At 39.1% G+C, this 21,465-nt stretch overlaps 1 protein-coding gene across 3 annotated transcripts; it reads right to left on the reverse strand.

Moving 5' to 3' along the window:
• Positions 1-645: 645 nt before the first annotated feature.
• Positions 646-21,169, reverse strand: ANAPC4 (anaphase promoting complex subunit 4). 3 transcript variants are annotated; one of them, XM_035324746.1, is made up of 28 exons: positions 20,941-21,169; positions 19,456-19,561; positions 18,735-18,867; positions 17,245-17,319; positions 17,079-17,105; positions 16,934-16,978; positions 15,657-15,741; positions 15,140-15,250; positions 14,495-14,578; positions 14,161-14,247; positions 13,372-13,436; positions 13,234-13,276; positions 13,049-13,125; positions 12,297-12,397; positions 12,167-12,218; positions 11,908-11,963; positions 10,687-10,733; positions 9,687-9,743; positions 9,456-9,512; positions 9,034-9,127; positions 7,171-7,268; positions 6,658-6,719; positions 6,536-6,574; positions 6,340-6,441; positions 4,982-5,059; positions 3,435-3,605; positions 2,118-2,241; positions 646-1,727 (listed from the first exon to the last, which is right to left on the reverse strand). In XM_035324746.1, exons 1-28 carry the CDS (start codon positions 21,046-21,048, stop codon positions 1,512-1,514), a joined length of 2,400 nt encoding a protein of 799 aa, XP_035180637.1. In that variant the 5' UTR covers positions 21,049-21,169; the 3' UTR covers positions 646-1,511. The 3 variants fall into 3 exon arrangements, with proteins under 3 accessions (XP_035180637.1, XP_035180638.1, XP_035180639.1); XM_035324747.1 differs by lacking the exon at positions 20,941-21,169 and having other exon boundaries at positions 19,451-19,561; XM_035324748.1 differs by lacking the exon at positions 20,941-21,169 and having other exon boundaries at positions 19,437-19,561.
• Positions 21,170-21,465: the final 296 nt, after the last annotated feature.

Here is a 21,465-nt window from a genome sequence, read left to right on the forward strand (position 1 = left end):
TTTTCATATGTGGGCAGACTAAAAATACTCAGCAGAAAATATAGCAAAATAATTGTTTCCAAGCACTCCAGTGTGCCAATTCTTAAAGAAAGAACAGAGGCAAAAATTTCCTGGAATATAAGGGCAAGTTTGAGCTGGATTGGTTCTGTAGTTGCAGCAGTTTCTCACAGAACACCTGAATGGGACATTCCTGCCCCTGATGGCCTACAGCTTCCTTGCGCCTTCAACCACTGTTAGATGAGAACACTGAACAACCAGCAGCTTTCAAGGAGGCCGCTAAGGAAAATGAAAAATAAGAAGTCACTTTCTAAATTAAACAGCTTATTTAGAAAGGTCTCGCCCAACACACAGTCCAAAACATCAGAAAGTTCACTTTAAAAAAGTGACTTAAAAAAAAGGTGTATTTCAAAACAAGATCAAGAGGATGATTCTAGCATTTGATTTTTGCAATGCCAAACAACAGTTTCAGAAGACGCATAGTTCTGAAACACAGAATGGAGCACAAGAATAAGATCTGGTCCTCTTCAGAAATTAAACATACACTCACTGTCCTGGAGGAAGATCATGCATTTAGTAGTTTTGTTCATTCAAAGAGCTGAGGTGAAGTTAAGACCCAAGCCAGTCAGTAGGCAACAAGAAAACATGTCAGGTTTCTAAACACATCTGTTAGCTTTTACTGCTTAGCACCACACCACTCCTACAATACAAAAATTAATAAGGATCATGATTATGCTGAAGTCTATGCAAGACACACAGCACCACATTAGAATAATAAAAACAAACAAAAACAACCTCTGTTGTAACTTTTCATTACAAAAATACCAGCTGGAGGAGAAAGACTGGAGCAATCTCATACAAACCAGGGGGCTGAGACATCTGACAAAACATAAATACAAACACACAAAATGTACTGAACACCAAGGAACTGCAAACTGAACAAATACTGTGTTACTGAGGACAGATTTTTATCAGAATAATTTGTAAAAGTATGTATTTGAGTAACAATAGCTGACTTTTGGTATCCCACTATTTTTATACTGATCTGCAAGCCTGTTGCTGGCCATACACACGCAAATTTTATCTTTACAAGAAGCCTCTGTACCCATGAAGTCTGACAGGGAAATATTTTGGTCCTTAGAACTTGGGGTTTTGTTGTTTTCACACACATGTTCATTTTATCTTCAGAACAGTATTCTGGACTGATCAGGTTAAGTATAAAAACTTTAGCTGACATTTATTTTTCTCTCCACCTATAAAAAGCTTCAAATGGAAAACTCTAAAAGAAAAAAGTTTAGTTCCTACCAAGCCAATGTGCCAGGTAAAAAAGAAGAAAAAAAAAAAAAAAAAAAGAAAGTATACTCTTGAACTTAGATGGTCTTAGCTGAGAAGTGAGAGAAGTGACACAAAACTGACACCCAGCAACATATTAATGCTGCAGCGCGTGTGGGAGACATCATCTCAGCAGCCTAAAGGCAGATTTCAGTTTTGTCCCTTTATCAGCAAAGTCTCTATCAAGGACCCAGGCTTGTTTCATGTTCTTCTGTTTCATCAGGTAGTTCTTCAGCAGATGCACCACACACACTTTCTTGGTTGTCTGCAGACTGATTCAGCTCTTCAGGTTCCCCACCTGCAGTCTGAGTTATTTCTTCTTCCTCCTCTTCCTCAACTTCCCCATCATCCTCTACATCCATCTCAAACACCCTCACGTGACGGAGATTTGAACTTAGCTATGGAAATATTAAGAAGTTTCAATTAATAAATGAAATCACCAATACCATTTTAAGTGTTGCCCAACGGGCCTGAAAATAGCCTTTATCTCTGAAATGGAGGTATCAAGGAAATTTGCAACTGTTTTATTGCTCTGCAGGCTCAAAAGTAAAACTAGTTCATCTATTAACTTCTGTTAAAGGTTTTTCCTGGTTGTGTTATAAGGCAGGTACGGTTGTATCCTGACACATTCATAACAGACTCTAACAGAATAATCAATATGTAAATAGCAATAAAAATCACAATCTTGATATACCTCAATAAACCACGAGAAACAGGTTATCACCCTCTCTAGCTACAGTACGTTTCCTTTAATTTTTTACAGGCTCGTTCACAGATACTGTACTTACCACACAGGAAACTTTTCTAATGCCATTTACAGCAACATACTGAGCTTTCATATTCTCCAGCACTCTCCACTGGTTCTCCAAGAAGACGGTACGTGTGGGTATCTCACCACTCTGCTCCTCCAGCCTGCAAGAAGAGAAGCACAAAACGAGTACATAAGAAAATTCCAGTAGTAAAAAAAAATAAATCTCTGTGAGTCCCAGTTTGTTTGTTTGTTTGTTTTGTCTAAGTTTTATAATACCACACGCAGCAAGCAGATAAGCATTTAAAACCATCGTAACTCTAGATACTCCAGATACTCTGCAGGAGAGGATCCAACAGAGGAGACACCACATGTTTCAACTGAGGCAAAAGATTACAACAGAACAAGAGGGAGTTGTAGAGTCCCATCTTGCCACAGATAACAGCTATAGCAAGAAATTGAGGTTGGGCTTCCTTCAAATCCCTCCTCTGCAAGAAGAGTTTCCAAACGAAGTCCTGGAGGCAATACCTCCACTTACACAGAAGTTTGGCCTCCATGACCTTGGACAAACATATCTATCTGTTCACTCCCACTCATATGGACCGCATGAAGGAACTCCCTATTACAGTGGCCATGATTAGTTTGAACTGGTTTTTAATACTGTCTGTTCGTTAATATAAATTTATTTGTGGCATAAAAAAAGAATCTACAGAGCAGTGTGGCTCTTTGTTTTGAGCCATTAATATATCTTCATCCATCCACCAGGAAAGCACATGGAACAAAAAGAAAAAGCAAATGAGGCACAACAATTAAAAGCTTGGATTCACCAATCCAACTTTTATGGCTTTTTTTCCCTGTGTGCACTTCCCCCAGATGCTCTCTCCCTCCTATACCACCAAAGGGAGAAGCATCAACTGATGTTTCAAGGATAAGCTGACAACAACTGTGTGACTACCAAGGGAAAGAAAAAAAATATCTGTCTGTTACAAGGTACAGGCAGATGAGCAAATATACTGAAAACATCCTAAACTCAATATTCTGACCAGCAAAGTTAGCATCCACTTCAGAAAACAAGTAAGATTTCTGCTTCTATGAGATGCCTTGAATCGTTCCTCCCATTTTGTCAAAGTAGAACCAAGTACACAGGTAGTATTCTGTCCAAAACCCAAACAAAACTAAAACAAAACAAAGCCCATGAAACAAGCTGCTTATGAAACTTCAGTCCTTCACCACGCTTTCTCGAGCGCATACAGAGTTTTTCCCTTTAAAATATGTACACACATGGAGAACACAATTAGAATATTTGCTATATCTGCTTTTCAGTTCTGCATTCTTAGGCTTCGAAGTTTTTCAGTACCTTTTAGTGGAATCCCAGATGAAGTCCCCTTCTTGGTCCTCATCTGTGTATACTGAAGATAAAGGCAGCTGAGCCAAGATTCTCTCCTTCCCCTCTTGTTCCACACTCTCCTTCAGAACTACAGTTACAGTTTCATCATCATAGAAATGTGCATCTAAACAACTGTAGCATCTACAGAGATAAAACAGTGCCTATATTTTAGAAAGCATCAAGGAATAAAAGTGAAAGCACAGCACTCATGTTAAGTATTCAGTAGTTAACAGGAAGTTTTACTGTAAATAATAAGATCAGATATGCAGCTAAGACATTGGAAGACTGCTAAAAACTCCTGGTTACAGGACTAACAGATACAGGACAAATGCCACTGAAGGACATTACTAGCAATCTTTTTTCTTCCCATTTCAGTTGAAATGTAAGAAACGGTTAACACAAACACAAAGGAAAACTTCAAAACACAGCTGAAGGTAGTGAGAGCCACCGCATTTGGCCTTTCTACATTAAAAGCATTAACTTGGCCGCACCTCGAGTACTGCGTTCAGTTTTGGGCCCCTCGCTACAAGAAGGACATGGAGGTGCTTGAGCGAGTCCAGAGAAGGGCTACGAAGCTGGTGAGGGGCCTGGAGAACAAGTCTTAACGAGGAGCGGCTGAGGGAGCTGGGACTGTTTAGACTGGAGAAGAGGAGGCTCAGGGGCGACCTTACTGCACTCTACAGGTACCTCAAGGGAGGCTGTAGCGAGGTGGGGGTTGGTCTGTTCTCCCACGTGCCTGGAGACAGGACAAGGGGGAATGGGCTAAAGTTGTGCCAGGGGAGGTTTAGGTTGGATGTTAGGAAGAACTTCTTTACTGAATGGGTTGTTAGTCACTGGAATAGGTTGCCCAGGGAAGTGGTTGAGTCACCATCCCTGGAGGTCTTTAAAAGACGTTTAGATGTAGAGCTTAGGGATTTGGTTTAGTGGAGGACTTGTTAGCGTTAGGTCAGAGGTTGGACTCGGTGATCTTGGAGGTCTCTTCCAACCTAGACTATTCTGTGATTCTGTGATTAGTGTCTGCTATGTCTTCTGAGATGCCCCCCATTCTATCTTACTTTATGAAGATTGCAGATATAGGCCAGAGCTGTTTCCAACAAGCTTTGTTTCCAGCACATGTGCAAAAGCTCTGGTTTTCAGCTAAAAAACTAAAATGTTTCTTGACTTTGAGATTAAATACAAAATAACTCAATGATCTCAAGATGCACCAGGGGAGGTTAAACTGGACATTAGGAAGAATTTCTTCCCAGAGAAGGTGGTTAAGCATAGGGACAGGCTGCCCAGGGAAGTGGTGGAGTCCCCATCTCTGGAGGTATTAAGAGCCATGTGGACATGGCACCTGTCTTACAGTCTGACTCACTCACTACAAGCTAGTCCAGCATCCCAAATACTAGTCTGCAGGATGAAAGCCAAATTATAATGTGTGAGAAATTAACTTCATTTAAACTAAACACCAGAAAACATGGTCTTCAGTTCAGCAATTTGCAACTCTGGAAGAAAAATCAAGTAAATATACTGACCTGGACTCTGAGCTCTCATTTATGCTGTTGTTCAGGAAGTTTCCAAACTCTACTGCAAGAATTCCGTTACTGACAGTCCTAAAAGGACAGAGATCATTATCTTGGTGACACTTCTTTTCCACTTGTAGAAAATACAAAATCTGTAATGGCAGCTGTGGTAAGAGAGGGTGTAAGCCTGTCTAAGCTTAGCACAACACATGGCTACATCCCAAAATGATGTAACTGGTGGATGCAAACCTTTTGATTTCTTCTGACCCTCAGCAAAACATGATTGAATGGAGTCAAATGGGAAACTGTGTCTGGTCTCTGGGATACAGTTCGTTGCTGAAGTCTTGGCTCAACTGTTTCAGTCCCAGGTCCATTAAGTTACTTGTTTCCCAAATCTACAGAAAATGAGTTCAGACTGTCCAAGATACCAATGAGGGAGGAAATAGGATGGAAACTACACCACAAGGCTATAATTTTGTCATCAGAAGCTCTCAACTGGAAACACTGAGGATAGCTTCATCATGTGTTTTCTTCAGCTGTAAAAATGTTTTTAGAAGTTCTCACGCTGTCATCATCTCCGCAAATTAAATGACACGGATTATAAAAGTCAGTATTTTATGGAGAGAAAGTTTTTGTTGTTTTCTAAGCCCTGGTCATTTCAGTGATTCCACTGACAGAATCCACCTTAAACAACTACATCATCACCACTAGAAGGTGACAAACTACATCTTGGGGACAGAAACTCGTGAAGGTGCCCAGAACTACATCCCAAAGAGATGCCTTCTTTTAGTAGAACCTATGAGTCCAACACCCCTATTTTTCCCTAGTGTATTAAATCACAGGCTATAGAGAGTTAATTAAAGAATAATATTTACTGTACGACAAACTAACACCACAAACCTCATTCTCTGTAAGTTTTCTTAGTTAACAGGCAAGTAATGCTGTGAGGAGCAAAACAAAGGGAGCCTGATTTTTTTCTCAAGCCTACAAACATCTTGGGTGTTTTGATTAGATTTTCTGAACTAATAAAATACAAACTCCTACTGTAGTGTCCTACTGCACCTCCTAATGTCTCCCACATTTATGGATTTATGTTTATGGTGCTCACTCAATCCCTCTTTTTACAAAAAGATTCCAGTTCATAGAATCACATGGCTTGGGTTGGAAGGGACCTTAAAGATCATCCAGTTCCAACCCCCCTGCCATGGACAGGGACACGCCCCACTACATCAGGTTGCTCAAAGCCCCATCCAGCCTGACTCCTTCACTTCCAGGAATGGGGCAACTTTCAGGGTTGGGGCAAGTTGTAATTGTCTCTAAACACATGCTAAATCTCACAAGACATTTCCCCCCCTTTTTTTTTTCCTTACCTGGAAGTATCTGTATGTCTCCTCAAAATGTATATTTTAGAAATAGAATTTTCTAATATGGTGAAGAGCACATAATGTATATTGGATGCTCTGTCATTCCACCTGTAACAGTGGGGGAGAAAATGGAAAACAAAAAGTCAGATCACATTTTAATAACTGTTAAATGAAATATAACAAGGAATAGCAGCATACTTACAAAAATGGTAGCTTAAATAATTGAGGTGTGGAATCTTCACTGAAAAGGAAAAACAAAACCAGCATGTAAAATACTGCTCTAATTTTGTGGAACTGAACTTTACAAATAATGTAGAAAAATACCTTTGAGAAGTTTTGTAAAGAGACATGCAGAATGCTTGACGCACTGACTTTCCAATCACATCCTAACAAATATAATGAAAACAGAGCAAAAATAGTTATTCACAATCATATTCCTTCTTAAGACCATTAAATAAATACATAAATAGAAATAAAACACTAGTATATTTGAAATAAAAATTCACCAATATTTATATTGGAATACAGATAAATGTATTGCCAACTAATCAGCTATCTCATCTATAGTGCATACATTGAGTTAATTAATGTTAGAACAGCTCTCATTAATGCACATAGCAAACAGAATGCACAGAAAACACAGAACAAAAATTCGCCCATTATGCTCTTCCTAACCAAAGGCTTGAGACACCCAGCAGTGAAGAATGCATACCGCCACCTAGGTTATAGGCACTTAGAGGCAAAGATTAAAACTTCAGGCCTTGCTAAGCCTGGCTACCATCTTCAGTTGGCTGCTACCCCTAAAAGAAAGTTACCGTTTATATATATTGAACTTACAGCTGGCTTTTGTAAACACTGATCAATGACTCCTTCCATTTGCTTTTTGACAAAATGCAGTGATTTCTCAGGATAGTAGGGAAACAAAAGCGGACTTTCTGCAAACAGAGAATCAAGGTTAATTTTAAAAAAATGCTTCTCTTTTAATTAAAATATATTGCACTGTTACTAAAGTGACAAATTGGAGTGAGTCCAGTGGAGGGCCAATGAGATATTCCGAGCTAGAGCACAAATTGAAGGGACTGGGTTTGTTCAGCCTAGAAACAAGAGGGCAAGTGAGAAGGAACCTATTGCTCTTTTCAGCTACTTAAAGGAGGAGTTACAGAAGGCAGAGCAACATCATTCACGAAGTTGCAGACAGTGAGAGGAGATGTAGCAGACAAGCTCCAGCAAGGGAAATTCTAGTCAGATACAGAGAAGTTTTCACAAGAACTGGAGCTGGGCGCCTGGAGAGGCTATGCGGTCTCTATTCTTGCAGATATTTGTAACTCAACTGTACAAAGTACTTGAGCTGTCCAACTTTGAAGTCACCTCTCCTTTGAACAGAAGGCTGGATTAGGTGAGCTCCTAAATTATTCCCTGATTATAAATTTTAACTCCAGTTAGCTAACTGGAGTTCATATGAAATGTGAAAAATTACTAAGAAATGGGGACCTGCCTGCCCCTTCAGCATTCCTTCACAGCCCACTCAAAATTACAATAAAAAACTACCAGAGCTGCAGTTTACCAGGAGCTAGAAAACACAGTTGTCATAAAATAGCGTGTTTTAGCAAAAGAATTTCCATATTTTTAATAATAGCTATGATTCAGATTCAAAAGGATTCACTCCTCCTTGTGAGATAAACAACTTGGTAAGAAAACATATAGCTTTTGAGATAAATTTCACTATTATTTTAAGTACATAATCTGCTTCTTTCCCAATGGTTAGCTGGAAAAATGACAAAAATTACACCAATTAATGTAATTTAAAAAAATGACAAAAATTACACCAATTAAGCAATATGAAGCACCAAAGAGGGGTAGTAAGAGTTTCAGACACAGAAGCACATACTGCTTTCCTTGTCCTACAAAGCCGATAGTTCTAAGACTACAGCAAGACAAGCACCTCAGTACTTGCCAAATAATTACGAACAAAACTTACAGTCTCTACAAGTCATGATACCTTCATAGCACTACAAGTTACCAGTCAAGCCAGTCTACAAGATTCAAGTATGAAGAATATTTTCAAGGTATGTTTAAAAATACATTTTCTAGATCCTGCTTTGCCAAACAAAAAATGCTATCACATCCTCTTTTTTTATTGAATTAGATGGTAATGACAGAAAAAGGCAGCTGCAGCTAATTATGTTACAAGACAGTTCATGCTGTAAAGGTTTTACAGTTTATAGGTTCTATGATTAAAAAGAATCATTCTCAGCACCAGTTTGTTACAGTCTCTTACTTCCTTTTCACCACTAATTAACAAAATATTCTAGGAGCATTGCAAAATTTTTAAAAATTCACTTAAAGATAAAAGGCAAGAACGCTTCCCCAGGATGTGACCAAATGGTACTTATTACTTCCTTGCACTGGAATTAACATCTCTTAAAACAGACACGTTCATGGGATTCCTTCCAAACCAACACTTCTGAGACTGGTACATAAAATGTAGAAAACTCCAAATAAACAGAAAATTGTAGACACCTCAGTAAGCAGCCACATAAAAACTCTGTGAAATAGCAAGGCCCATTTATTTTACTCTGCTCAGATGTCATAACTAACACTACAGAATTAACTCATAGGCATGTAAAAACTGATTACTCTTCTACATTCATTAAGTTCTCTATATACTTTTCATTCAATGTGTTGTAAACCATACATTACCTTTAAGATGAGTGCTGTTTTTAAGGAAATTAAACCACTGATTTCCCTCTGTATTAGGTGGTGATACAAGGTCATCATCTTCATCTTTCAAGTACTAGAAACGAAAGAGACATTTTTAAGACTGCAAATTAAGAATAAGTGTCATTAGAATTCACTTCTAACACAGCCTCTCATGAGTCTGTGAAACGTTCCTTCTAAATACAACACCTCTGCTTTTAAAATTAAATATTCTACCCCTTTGAGGAATGAATAAGAAAATGAACTATCATCTAAGATCATATACTGACATTTCCATACAGAACTGATTTTTAAATGATGTTTAGGAACAGAGAAGAAGACTGGGCACAGCTTTTAGAATTTTCTCCATCTAAGGATTATCTATTTTATTAATTCTCCTTTTCCATTTATTCCTGGATCTTTACCTGGCCAACTCTCTCCACGTTAAAGTATTTTCCTTTACGATTGTAAAGTTCTGGTGCCTGAAAAAAAAAATAATGCAAACAAACCCAAAATTTAAATACAAAGGTAACAGGAAGTAGGGTCCAAAAATGATTTAAGTATTTAAATTTTTTCAGATTCTGTTACTGGCAGCAAAAATACAGTTATTAACAACTGAGTACAACTGCTGTACTCAGCAAATCAATGTAACTTACCTCATTGAAGTGTTCAGTAAGAAAATCAGCAACAAACGTGATATCTTTCTGAGTCATCTAAAACAAAACCAAAAAAAGAGGGGGGGGTCAAGAGGAGAGCAAAGGTTGAGAAATACAACCCAGTGAACACAGAATACCTGTTCTGTAGGCTGAACAAGACCAGCTCCCTCAGCTGTGAGGACAGGGCAAGTACTCCAGTCTCTCACCAGCTTGTGGGCCCTCTGCTGAACTCACTTGAGTTTATTCATGTCTGTCTTGTATGGGGGGGGGGGGGGGCAAACTGGAGAAAGCATTCTAAATGTGATCTGACTAGTCCTAAATAGTGAGCATAATCACCTCCCTTCACCTCCTGGCCATGCTCCTGTTAGTACAGCCCTTGTTACTATACGCTGTCTTTGCTGCGAGGGCCCACTGCTGGCTCATAACCAGCTTGCACCCACCAACATCTCCAGGTCCATCTCAACAGAGCTGCTCCCCAGCTAGCTAAGGCTGTGCCATTGCAAATTTTTCCCCAGGAAGAATTTTGTGTTCATTCTTGTTGAACCTCAGGAGGTCCCTGCTGGTCCATTCCTGCAGTGCGTTTTCCCCTGGATATCTCCCTCTACCCTCAAGTACCAACCAGTTCACTCAGTGTGTCAGTGTCTGCAAATCTGATGCAGGTGTAGCCTAGTCTATCTCCTCTTTCAGGGCATTGATAAAGATGTGAAAATCCCATTTCTGTTAACCTTGTCATTTAAAGCATCTAAAGAGCCGCTATACAGGTATTTCACAGAGGTCTTGTGTCATATACAGTGTACTAAAAATAATAGTATTAAAGAAAACAGGAACATTAGTATGTATTACATTAGTATATTAGTGTGGATGTGCAGGCATCAACTTTCTCAAAGAAATTGTACAGAAATCATTACGGTTCTGAAACAAAAATAAACCTTTAATCCTGCCCTCTAAGTCAAGCAGAATACGAAACACACCTCCATTTATTAGAAAATGTTATTACTACCTTGTTCAACTCTGGAAGCACGTGATCTTCTGACATTCTCAACATGGCTGAGGGGAAAAAGATATTCTTAATGCATTAATATTAAAATTTTTCCTAATATTCTTAATTTTCCACTGTTATATAATAAGACACTGATGATAATATAGGAAAGATTAATTTGCAGAAGATAAAGAGTGTGGAATGAACAATTATGAATTGGGTCTGAAATTAAACTTCACTTGTCCCACTAACTTGCTGTAGAAATTTTGGATATTTTTTATCTTTTATCCTTTCCAACTGCATTATATCCTCCACAAGACCGAGATTATTATAGAGTTCATAAGAATTTATTCATGTCCATAAGAGTAGTAAAATGTGTATTTATATAATATACTTTTTGGGCCATGACAGTATTCACGTGTTGAGAGAATTGCAAAGAATTAATTTTAAATCAGTAAGAATTAGAAAAAGTTCTCTGGCTAGTTCCAAAACAAACAATCGCAGTAAATATTTAAATAATTCAAGTGCTAATGTTATCACAGAACTCTAATAGTTCTACTTTCTGCAATTTTTAAAATTCAAATAATTATATTCCTGTTGGTAAGTTCCCAAACACCGTTTCTGGTGCTTTTACGGTACCAGGCTAGACTGCTTAGATTTTTATAAAATAGTTCTGAAACAATTAATAGAAAATATGAACCTACTCATAACCGCTTTATAAAAACAAGATGTCTAAAACAAAGAGTTTTGCACTTTCTTCTAGCATTTCACCTGCAGCTACCCAGCTACAGCTGGAGGTGGCTTTAAACTGCATCAGAACATGCAGAGACTGCTAACAGGAAAGTTATACACCAATGTAAGCTAGGTCTCCATAGGAGAAAACAGTGGGTGACAGAGGTAAAAACAGTTACACTATACTTCAAATTTGGTGTAAACTAAATACAATCCTTTCACTTCTCCAAGACCAGCAAACAGTTCAATGAAGCACACAACAGTCTGGGTAATACTACATGTTACGAGTGTGGAATACCCACTCTAACCACACGTAAATTGAATTGAGATCTATCAATACAAAACAGGTAATACATTTATAGTTATTCTTGCCTCATCAACTGTAAACTTATAGATGTCCAGAAAAAATCTATGATAAAAATAAATAGATGGTTATAACTAAAATTGGCTTGATTACTTATTAACATTTCAGTGTACAAAACAGAATGTTTACTATGTCATCAAGCTTACCAACATACAGCCATCGAAAAAATGCTTTGAAGTTTTTCATGCTACTGTCAATAACCCTGCACAAGAAACAAAACAACAAAAAATTACCACACCTAAACGTCGTAAGCTGTTCTGGGTTTAAGTTTCATCTTTACTATGGAAGCATATCAATTTCTTAAAAAACGTTGAAATCATCCCTCACAGTAAGACTCTTCTTGTCATATAAGTCTATGAGATGCAGTAAGACAAGATTTTAAAATTCTCCAGACTTTATACTTACTGAAGCAGCTCATTTGCTTTCAGGATGAAAGAACCGACAGCGGTAATAGCCTCTGCAAAGAGAGCAAGCCTTGTTATTAAGCTTTCAAAAGTAAAATAAGAGTGAGTAAGTACCATACAGACTACTGTACCTTCAATTCCAGATGCATCTAATCCCAGAGACTCATATTTTTGTTTCCACAAGGCCATCCCCTTCAATTCACTCAAGTGGTATAACAGTGCCTCTGAGCCACTAGGAAAGCAGAGCAAAGAAGTATAATCTTTTAGCTACTGTTTGGAAACTCTTTGTTTCATTACACACCACATTTTTATATTTTAATGGGCAAAGCAGAGAGCTTTATAAGGTCATCTGGCATATAACAGTTAAACTATCACTCCACAGCAAAGCAAATACTGTCCTAATGATTTTAACCATCACTCAAAGTTGATGTGAATATTTTGCACATATCTTATAAAAACACCAAGCAGTGATACACAGCTGACACGCCATGGAGACTGCTTGAAATATTTTTCTAGCTCTCCATCACCCAAGAGGAAAAGAGTATATTTTGCATTACCATGGTCTCCACACCAGCACACCTACATACAAAAAACCACTGACAGGACAAGGGGGAATGGGCTAAAGTTGCACCAGGGGAGGTTTAGGTTGCATATTAGGAAGAACTTCTTTACTGAACGGGTTATTAGTCACTGGAATAGGCTGCCCAGGGAAGTGGTGGAGTCACCATCCCTGAAGGTCTTTAAAAGACGTTTAGATGTAGAGCTTAGGGATATGGTTTAGTGGAAGATTTGTTAGCGTTAGGTCAGAGGTTGGACTCAGTGATCATGGAGGTCTCTTCCAACCTAGACGATTCTGTGATTCTGTGGAAGTTTCATGACTTACCTCTGCAAATGACTTATAACTAACTTTTGTATACTGGAATAGGAGGACTCTATGGATTGACCAAGTTTTTTTAAACCCTGTTAAAAAAGAAATACAAAGATACAATAATGTTCTATTAATATAACAGAACAGGGATTGAAAGATCCTGAAATAGACCATTTTAATGTTAAATAATATTAACGTACCTTTACTGTGAGTTGGTTCATTAACAATGCCTGAAGTTCCAGACTAAAGGGGGTGAGGGAGAGAAAACCACATATGCTTTCATTTTGTATTTCAATATCAAAAGCAAATGCATACTCAGATAAAACAACAGTAACTACCTTGCTTTGCCCCATAACAACAGCTGCATAAACTCATCCTGAACAGAAGTGGTTGTATTCTTTTCCTGTCAGTCAAAATGATTGAAATAGATTGGTAAAGAGTTTAAATCCAGCCTACCAAATAATCTCAGAAATACCTCAGTTAAAGTACATCATAAAACCCATCCATAACCTTGAATGCTGAAATCAGACTACTGATCACTGGAAATTCATTTCAGTTCAATGATTCAAGTCTAGTACCGTATGTTATTTTCAGTTGTTTAATCAGTAAAATTTCTAAAAAATTCAGTTTGCCATTATCAATAATCTACATTAAAAATAAATAAATGAATTACTTGATTCAATTAACTTCCAGCCTCACTCACAATATATAAGCAAATTCATAAGCATTCCAATCCTGGCTGTTACAAGTGCCCTACTGAACCAGGCTGCAAATGCTGGTGGGCTGCCGCTCAGCAATTATACAGCAGTCAGTTTGTCAGTGACTGAAGTACAAAGAACACAACCTTAAATAGAAAGAAACCATTCAATGGCTGTGCAATCTGAAAACTGTAACTTAAAAATAATCAGAATAAATGAAGTAAAGGAGCATCACAATGGCACTTGACTGTGCTCAGGTATCTTCAATGCTAGAGTAATTGATGCACAATAGCAATGAGGTTGTCTTTGAACTTAGAAATTTTTATCTGGCAGCATTACACAAACATCAAGATACATAGTTTGTTAGCATGAACAGCAGCACTACTGCAAAAAATGTTCTTTCCAAAAGAAGAGTTAATACCATGATACCTGTACAAACTTTGTTAACCGTGAGTCCATCTGCATCAGTATTTCTTCCCATGCTTCACACATGCACGTCAATGATAGCTTTATATACTGTAATACAGAAACAAACGTTAGCATTACTCCCTTTTTTCTCCTTCAGTACGCATTAAAGAACTGGCCGTTACAATGCAAAGGAAAAATATACTGCAGATAACAAATGAAATTTATTCTCAACTTTTCAAGTCAGAGCTTTACGCTTACTTAAAACCGACTTGTTTCCTACTAGGAAAAAAAATACTTAAGAATATTGAAGCCTCTGAGAAATGCGATATTAAAGATGCCATTAACAAAACTGTACCTGTAACAGTGTTGAAATATGAGTAAACTTCCGGGCCATTCGAGTTACCTCAGGCAAATAACTTGATAATAGGCTGGTGTCCAGCTATAACAAACAAAACAAGCAACATTAACAGATGATTTGTCTTCTAAACAGTTTTAGATAACAGAAATGAAAAGACAGATGGGGAGGACCCAGAAAAAAAAACTGTCATTTCTCATTTTCTTAAAGTTGATTTTAAGAGGTAAATGAAGTTAATTTGAAGAGGTAAGGAATATTTTAATACATCCAAAAATTCTTGAAAAAAAGTCCTAATTCTGGAGTTCTAACAGTAATTATTTGAAGGATGACTGTTCTGGACAGACTGAACAGCATTGCTTCTATGCCTTTGGGTGAAGACTGAAGAAATTTTGAGTAACTAACTGAATCAATTAATATTATATTTAAAGTAATATTTTAAAAGAATGCCTCAGGGCATCATCATCAGTCTCATCTGTGAGACTGCTTGTCAATGTGATAGATCTAAAGCTAGATCAGGCTGAATTTGAAAGAGGCTGAAAATAATAGTTGTGTTTTTCTGCAAATAATGGGAAAGCAATGTTAGCTGAAAGTAACTGAAGGAAGCAGTTTTACCTTTGAAGAACATTTTAAAATTACTTTACTTGCCTGAAAATATGTTATCTCTGCTTCACTGTCTGAAGAGTCTTGTATTTCTGTAATAACTGACAGCGATTTCAAATCACTAGACAAACACAGTCCACGACAAGAACCTGCCACCTGAAGGATTGCAGTTTAAATGTTATTGAAATATTGCAATTTTTTATGATGCATTTACTGCTCTATCACATTCACGTACAAAGAAGACTGCATTCAATGACATCTAAAAACAAAATGGAATTTTCAGCTACAGTTCGAGAACAAAAGCACCCTTTTTAATGTGGATTAGTGTTGAGCTTAGTTTCATTTGAAAATGAAAATACATTAAAATAATCAGAGCTGCAATGTCCTTCCAGCAATAACCACACAACCCAACCCAGAGAAACAACTGCTCCTTTCTTTGAAATCTCAACAATCCAGTTTCTTTTATGTTTATGCACACACAGGCATTATTTCACTCAATGCAGCTATAGTTTGATATATTCTGAAGAAAAAAAAAAAAAACATGCAAAGGAAACAAACATACCCCAGTTACTGTAGCAATCTTGAACATTCCGTAAGCATAAATTTCAATAAACCCTGAGCTGCCTCCAAGGACAAGAGCATTAAGCCTATGAAAACAGAAGAGTATGTGTTGACGAGCATACCAAAAGAAATTAACAGCTTTTTCCCTAGACTATCACAAATCACATCTGTCAGTTTCTAATGCATACAAATAAAATCTTCACTAACTTGAGACCTTCTAGAAGAAAAAAGTAGCAGCTTACAGCAACAGCCCACCTACCAATACAGGCGCAAAGCATTCTGATAAAGCTACTCTTTTATTCCCCTGCATTTATCCTAACCACACACATAGTAAGTTTGTTGCAGTTGCTCATTGGTTCTCCTCAGGAAAACCTCAGCAGCAATAAATGTATAACATAGATCCAGCTGCGAAGAACAGCCACAGGTAACAACAGCATCAGAGACAGAAATCCAATTCAAAGAACAGGATCTGGGATAAACAGATCTGTATTCTGCTCAATTACTAACATCAATTTGCTATAGCAACTTGGAAAAATGTTTCTCTTTGACCTCTTCATTTTTGTTTACATTTAAAACATTAAACTTTGGACAGGGAGGTCGTCTATTGCTGCCGCACACCAATGTATCTTCGACTGCACATATTTGATTACATTACAGTGAGCAGCGATGCTCTGCAACATAAAAAATCCTATACCAAACACCAGCTGCCATATTTTTTCCCCTAGCAAGGAAATCCTACCAAAAGAAAAGATAGCAAGACTTAAAAGGCAATTTTACACATCCTCCAGCTGTTCCTCATGTTTCCTAATGAAAGATGTTTAAACTTACTGCAGTACTGCTAATTTCAGTGATAATGTTAAGTTCATCTTTACCACACTCACACAAACCTGCAAAAACAAATTCTCTGTCTGAAATATAACAGATTCACGGGGTCTCCAAGATCAGCTTAAGTGAAACTTAAGGTTTTCCTTCAATTGTGCCCCAAGAAATCTTCTAAGGAAAAGAAGATATGGCACCTACAGCAGTTGTTCATAAGGCATCTAACAAACCCTCTAAATTGAGGAAGAAAACCGTAAACTGATGGAGGCTTTTTCAAAGTATATTCTTTGAACTTCATCTTTGTACACAAAAAAAAGGGAAACATTCCATACCCTTTCTCCAGGACCCTTAAAAACAGATTATGAATAACACAGAAGTAAGCCCCTCCATTATATTAAAGCAAATAAATAAATGAACAAATAAACACGAAAGGAAGAACAACCCACAAAATGAATTTACCTTACGTCACCCAGAAGCTTCATAATTTCATCTGACTTTTCTTCACTGAAAATATAAAATACATGATTGGTTTTTATGTAGGTTGTCTCAATAGCAGAAAAACAAATAAACAAACCACAAAAACTAAAAAAGACATGACAGTTACCTGAAAATTTTTGCCGTTGTACTATAACTGAAAAAGAAAACAGTATTTTCAGTTACTATCAGCTGGCATCTAATCCAAAGCATCTGTAGAGCAGTACAGATAAATAAACAAAACAATGACAACAAACACAAATGTTATGTTCCTGGATTGCTAGTATAACACTTACTTTTTTGGTAGTGCTGGTAATTTAGGCAAAAGGAGATTTGACTCGTCCTCAGCATTATAAAAGGAAGTGAGAACACTGAAAAATAAATAAGATTATCTTTACTAACCAAACTATAAAAATGGGAGGGGAAAGAGAACTTCTAACACTGAAGTTACAGCACGTACTCAGCATGTCACTTATATTAAAAAGATACAAATATCAGAGAGTAATCCCTTATGGGGCCTTTAATAACTAAATTTATCTAATAACCAGATTAATAAAAGAAACCTGGTTTATTTTTAATTCCGTCAAAGGGGATTATTTGGAGAAAGTTTGTAATTGCTGGCTCAGTACCTTCACACTGAATCCCCCATTATCTGTAGTGCAGTTACTGAGTGGGGCTTCCTGTTTACAACCCATACAGTCCTGCAGCTAACCTACTAGCAGCTCAACAAAGCTTCACTCTAAAGACACGTACTGCAGTATGAAAACTAAAATACAGTCCTTATACCACACCTTAGACATGTCTGAATGATTAGGTTCCCTACGAGTCTATCCCCATCTACCCTTCACTCAGTGATAAGGCACAGGCACAGGATGCCCAGAGAAGCCCCATCCCTGGAGGTGTTCAAGGCCAGGCCGGATGGGGCCCTGGACAGCCTGATCTAGTGGGTGGCACCCGAGCCCATGACAGCAGGGTTGGAACTGGGTGATCCTTCAGGTCCCTTCTAACCCACTCCATGATTCTATAATTCTATGATCAGAAGAATGCCAGAACAACTTATGATACAGCTGTTTTCTTGCTATCTTAAGGTTCCCATTCTCAGGAGGCAGGGTGGGAAATCCCTGCCAGTCATGCTTACCCACCTCTCTTTTTCAAATAAATGTTTTATTAATTATTATTCATAGATTATGATTAAGTGCATATCAGAGGTTTTTGTAAGACCACAGAAATGGGGACCATGTTACCTCCCAGCTCACAAGTGCTACTGAGAATTGTTTACTGCCAGAGTTCACAGTCACTACAAGCAACAATCTGACTTCCTGAGCAAGCACACCCACGGCAGAACCACCAGCAGGTTTGGATGTCATACCAAAGACGCACTGCTAAAAGATGTAAACTCCAAACTAAAGGTCTTGAAAGCACAAGTGAAGAAAGATTTAAATATAATACCTTTTCTAGAAAAAAAAAATAACCTAACAACATTATAATTATTTTAATAAATTAATTGGTATCGAAGTAAACTGGACCAGGAGACATGTATAAGTTAACACTTTCATGCTAAAATATTTGCTTATAACCTAAAGAATCACAAGACTAAGGTTTTAGCACTGAAAATAAGCATATGAAAAGTATCTGTTAAAATTTTCCCTTTGGTTAGAATAAAGCAATTAGAAGATAACATTTGCTATGACATATTTTCTGATTTGTCTGTTTGTAACATACAACGTATAAATTAGTAAGGTAGAGCTACATAGCCCATAATTTACTTGTAGTCTCTCAGACCCACCTGCTTTCCTCAGTCACTTCCATCCAGTGCATGTAGGTAATAGATAAGTCCACTGAGAAGGAGTGCAAGCTTTCAGGTTTTTCTACATCGCACAGAATAATCCGCTTGGTATCAGTAAGGCCAAAAGCCAAAACTAGAAAAGGATGAGTAAAATGTATAAATAACCAACATGCAAAACTTTGTACTTTACACTGAAACAAAACATCTTCAAAGGCAACCAATGAACAGAATTTTCTCTTTGTCCATTTACAGTGCTTCCAAATTCTCACTTGAAAGCTACTGATTAGAATGAGGGTTTGAACTCCCATCATGTTTTTAAGTGATATATTTAAGTCAAAAGCCTGATCACACATTTATTTACATGTTGAACTGAATGTGCTTCTAACACAGTCCTGATCTGACAAGTTTTTTCTATTTTTCCAGTAACTTTTGTAGTTCACATAAAAAAATCTGCTTTGTTAGGAAATGGAAGCTTTGCTACACCTTGAAAAGCAGTATTTTGGACATAAATTTATATTGGAATTCTTTCTTGTGATTGCTTTCAACAATGCAACTTTTGCTATCATTTTGAATAAACCTACATAAAATTAAGCTACCCTTTTCTTCAAATAGAGTTTACTTTAAAGTTTCTTTTGCAGATAAAATGTATGAACACCACAACCTTCGGTGATTTCCAGTGGGATTTTTAAGGCAGCATGTCACCTCATATACTTTACATTACTTTTGCCATCAGGCCTCCAAGCAAGAGCAGTCACTTCTTTTCCTGTATTTTCATTTGGTGGCAAACTCCAAACTCGTTGAAAGTTTGCAAGCCGATGAAGCAAAACCTATAAAACAAACACATTTAAGACAGAAAAATAAAACACTAATTTAAATAAACACTAATTTAAATAAAACCATTAATACCATTTCTAAATCAATTCAAGATGCAATATTTTACCATTTTTAATAACTTCTACATCCTCAATAACACCTTCTCCTGCAGTAGATGCTTCGCTCCTACGTGACTTAGAGACCAGCATACTGTTTACTGTACAGCAATACAGAGGAATAGACGGTGCCTTGTAGAACTTAGCAGCCTGTAACCTTCAGGGTTACCCATGCTTCTGCACCAAAAATGGTCCAAAAGCATTAACAGTCTGCATGCATGACCACACAGCAGTTTCAGGAAGAAGAAAAGCTTGAAAATTGATTTAATTTAAATAGGAATTTTTACATGGTTTATAATCTCACAGGTAGAGGCACTGAGAGTATCATCAGCACACTCAACAAGGCCAAGCACAAGGTCCCACACCTGGATCAGGGCAATCCCAAACATGAATAGGGTGGGTGAGGAGTGGATTGAGAGCAGCCCTGTGGAAAGAAGGGCCTGGGGTACTGGTGGATGAAAAGCTCCACATGAGCTGGCCAACGTGCACTTGCAGCCCAGAAAGCCTGGGCTGCATCAAAAGCAGTGTGGCCATCAGGGTGAGGGAGGGGATTCTCCCTCCCTGCTCTGCTCTTGAGAGACCCCACCTGGAGTGCTGCATTCAGCTCTGGGGCACCCAGCACAAGAAGGACATGGACCTATTAGATTGAGTCCAGAGGAGGGCCACGAGGATGATCGGAGGGCTGGAGCACCTCTCCTGTGAGGACAGGCTGAGGGAGCTGAGGATGTTCAGCCTGGAGAAAAGGCAGTGCTGGGGAGACCTTTATCACAGACTGTAGTGATAGGGCAAGGGTTAATGGCTTTAAATTGAGAGTGGGTAGATTTAGATTAGATAGGAAGGGAGGAAGAAATTATTTACTGTTATGGTGGTGAGGCTGTGGATGTGGCAGGGCAGCTGTGGATGCCCCATCCCTGGGGGTGTTCAAGGCCACGCTGGATGGGACTTTGGGCAGCCTGGGCTGGTGGGAGGTGTCCCTGCCCATGGCAGGGGGTGGAACTGGGTGATCCTTCACATCCCTCCCACCCCAACCCTCTGTTTTTTTTCTGCAAATTAAAACCGGAAAGCGTAACGAGTGCTGCAAAGCCAGATAAAGCGTGCCTATGCCTAGACGCACGGCCCCAAGCATTTGGTCACCGGTGACGGGACAAGCAGCGCCCCAGGCACCGGGCAGGCCTTCCCGTTCCCTTCCCAGCCCTCACACACGGCGCAGGGCGGCCGCGAGATGGCGGCCGGCGCCCGCCCCCGCCTCCCTCAGCCCCCGTCCCGGCGGCGCTCACCTCCCCGGCCCTGTTGGCCAGGGCGATGAGGTCTCGTTTGGGCGACCAGGCCATGAAGACGACCTCCTGGGGCAGCTGCTTCTCGCCGACCTGCCTGAAGGCGGGCATGGCGGCGGCGCTCCTCCAGGCGGCCGCCTGGCACCCTCCGGCCCTCCTTGGGGGCACCCCCGGCCCCGCACGGCCCCTCACGGCCGCCCGCCCGCCGCCGCTCCCGCCTTCCGGAGGCGGCGCTTCCCCCGCCCCGCCGCCTGAGGGGAGCGCGGCCATCGCCGCGGTGCTGCCGCCTCCCGCTGCGAGGCGATTCCCCGGGTTTCTTCTTCTGCCTGTGTCTAGCCAGGGGCTGCGCCGACATCTCTGTCCAGTTTTACTGTACGGCCCAGCTCCGTGCTGGCAGCAGGAATCGCTACTCAAAATCACCCAGACAAAACCATACTGTGGGAAAAATGGAACCGACACAGCTCGGAGTCCTAACAATTTGTGCCTTTCCATCAGTCAGCCTCGCCCCAAGTTCACCAGTGTGTACGC

Source organism: Oxyura jamaicensis, chromosome 4 (assembly GCF_011077185.1).
Source record: "Oxyura jamaicensis isolate SHBP4307 breed ruddy duck chromosome 4, BPBGC_Ojam_1.0, whole genome shotgun sequence".
NCBI classification, from domain to species: Eukaryota; Metazoa; Chordata; class Aves; order Anseriformes; family Anatidae; genus Oxyura; species Oxyura jamaicensis.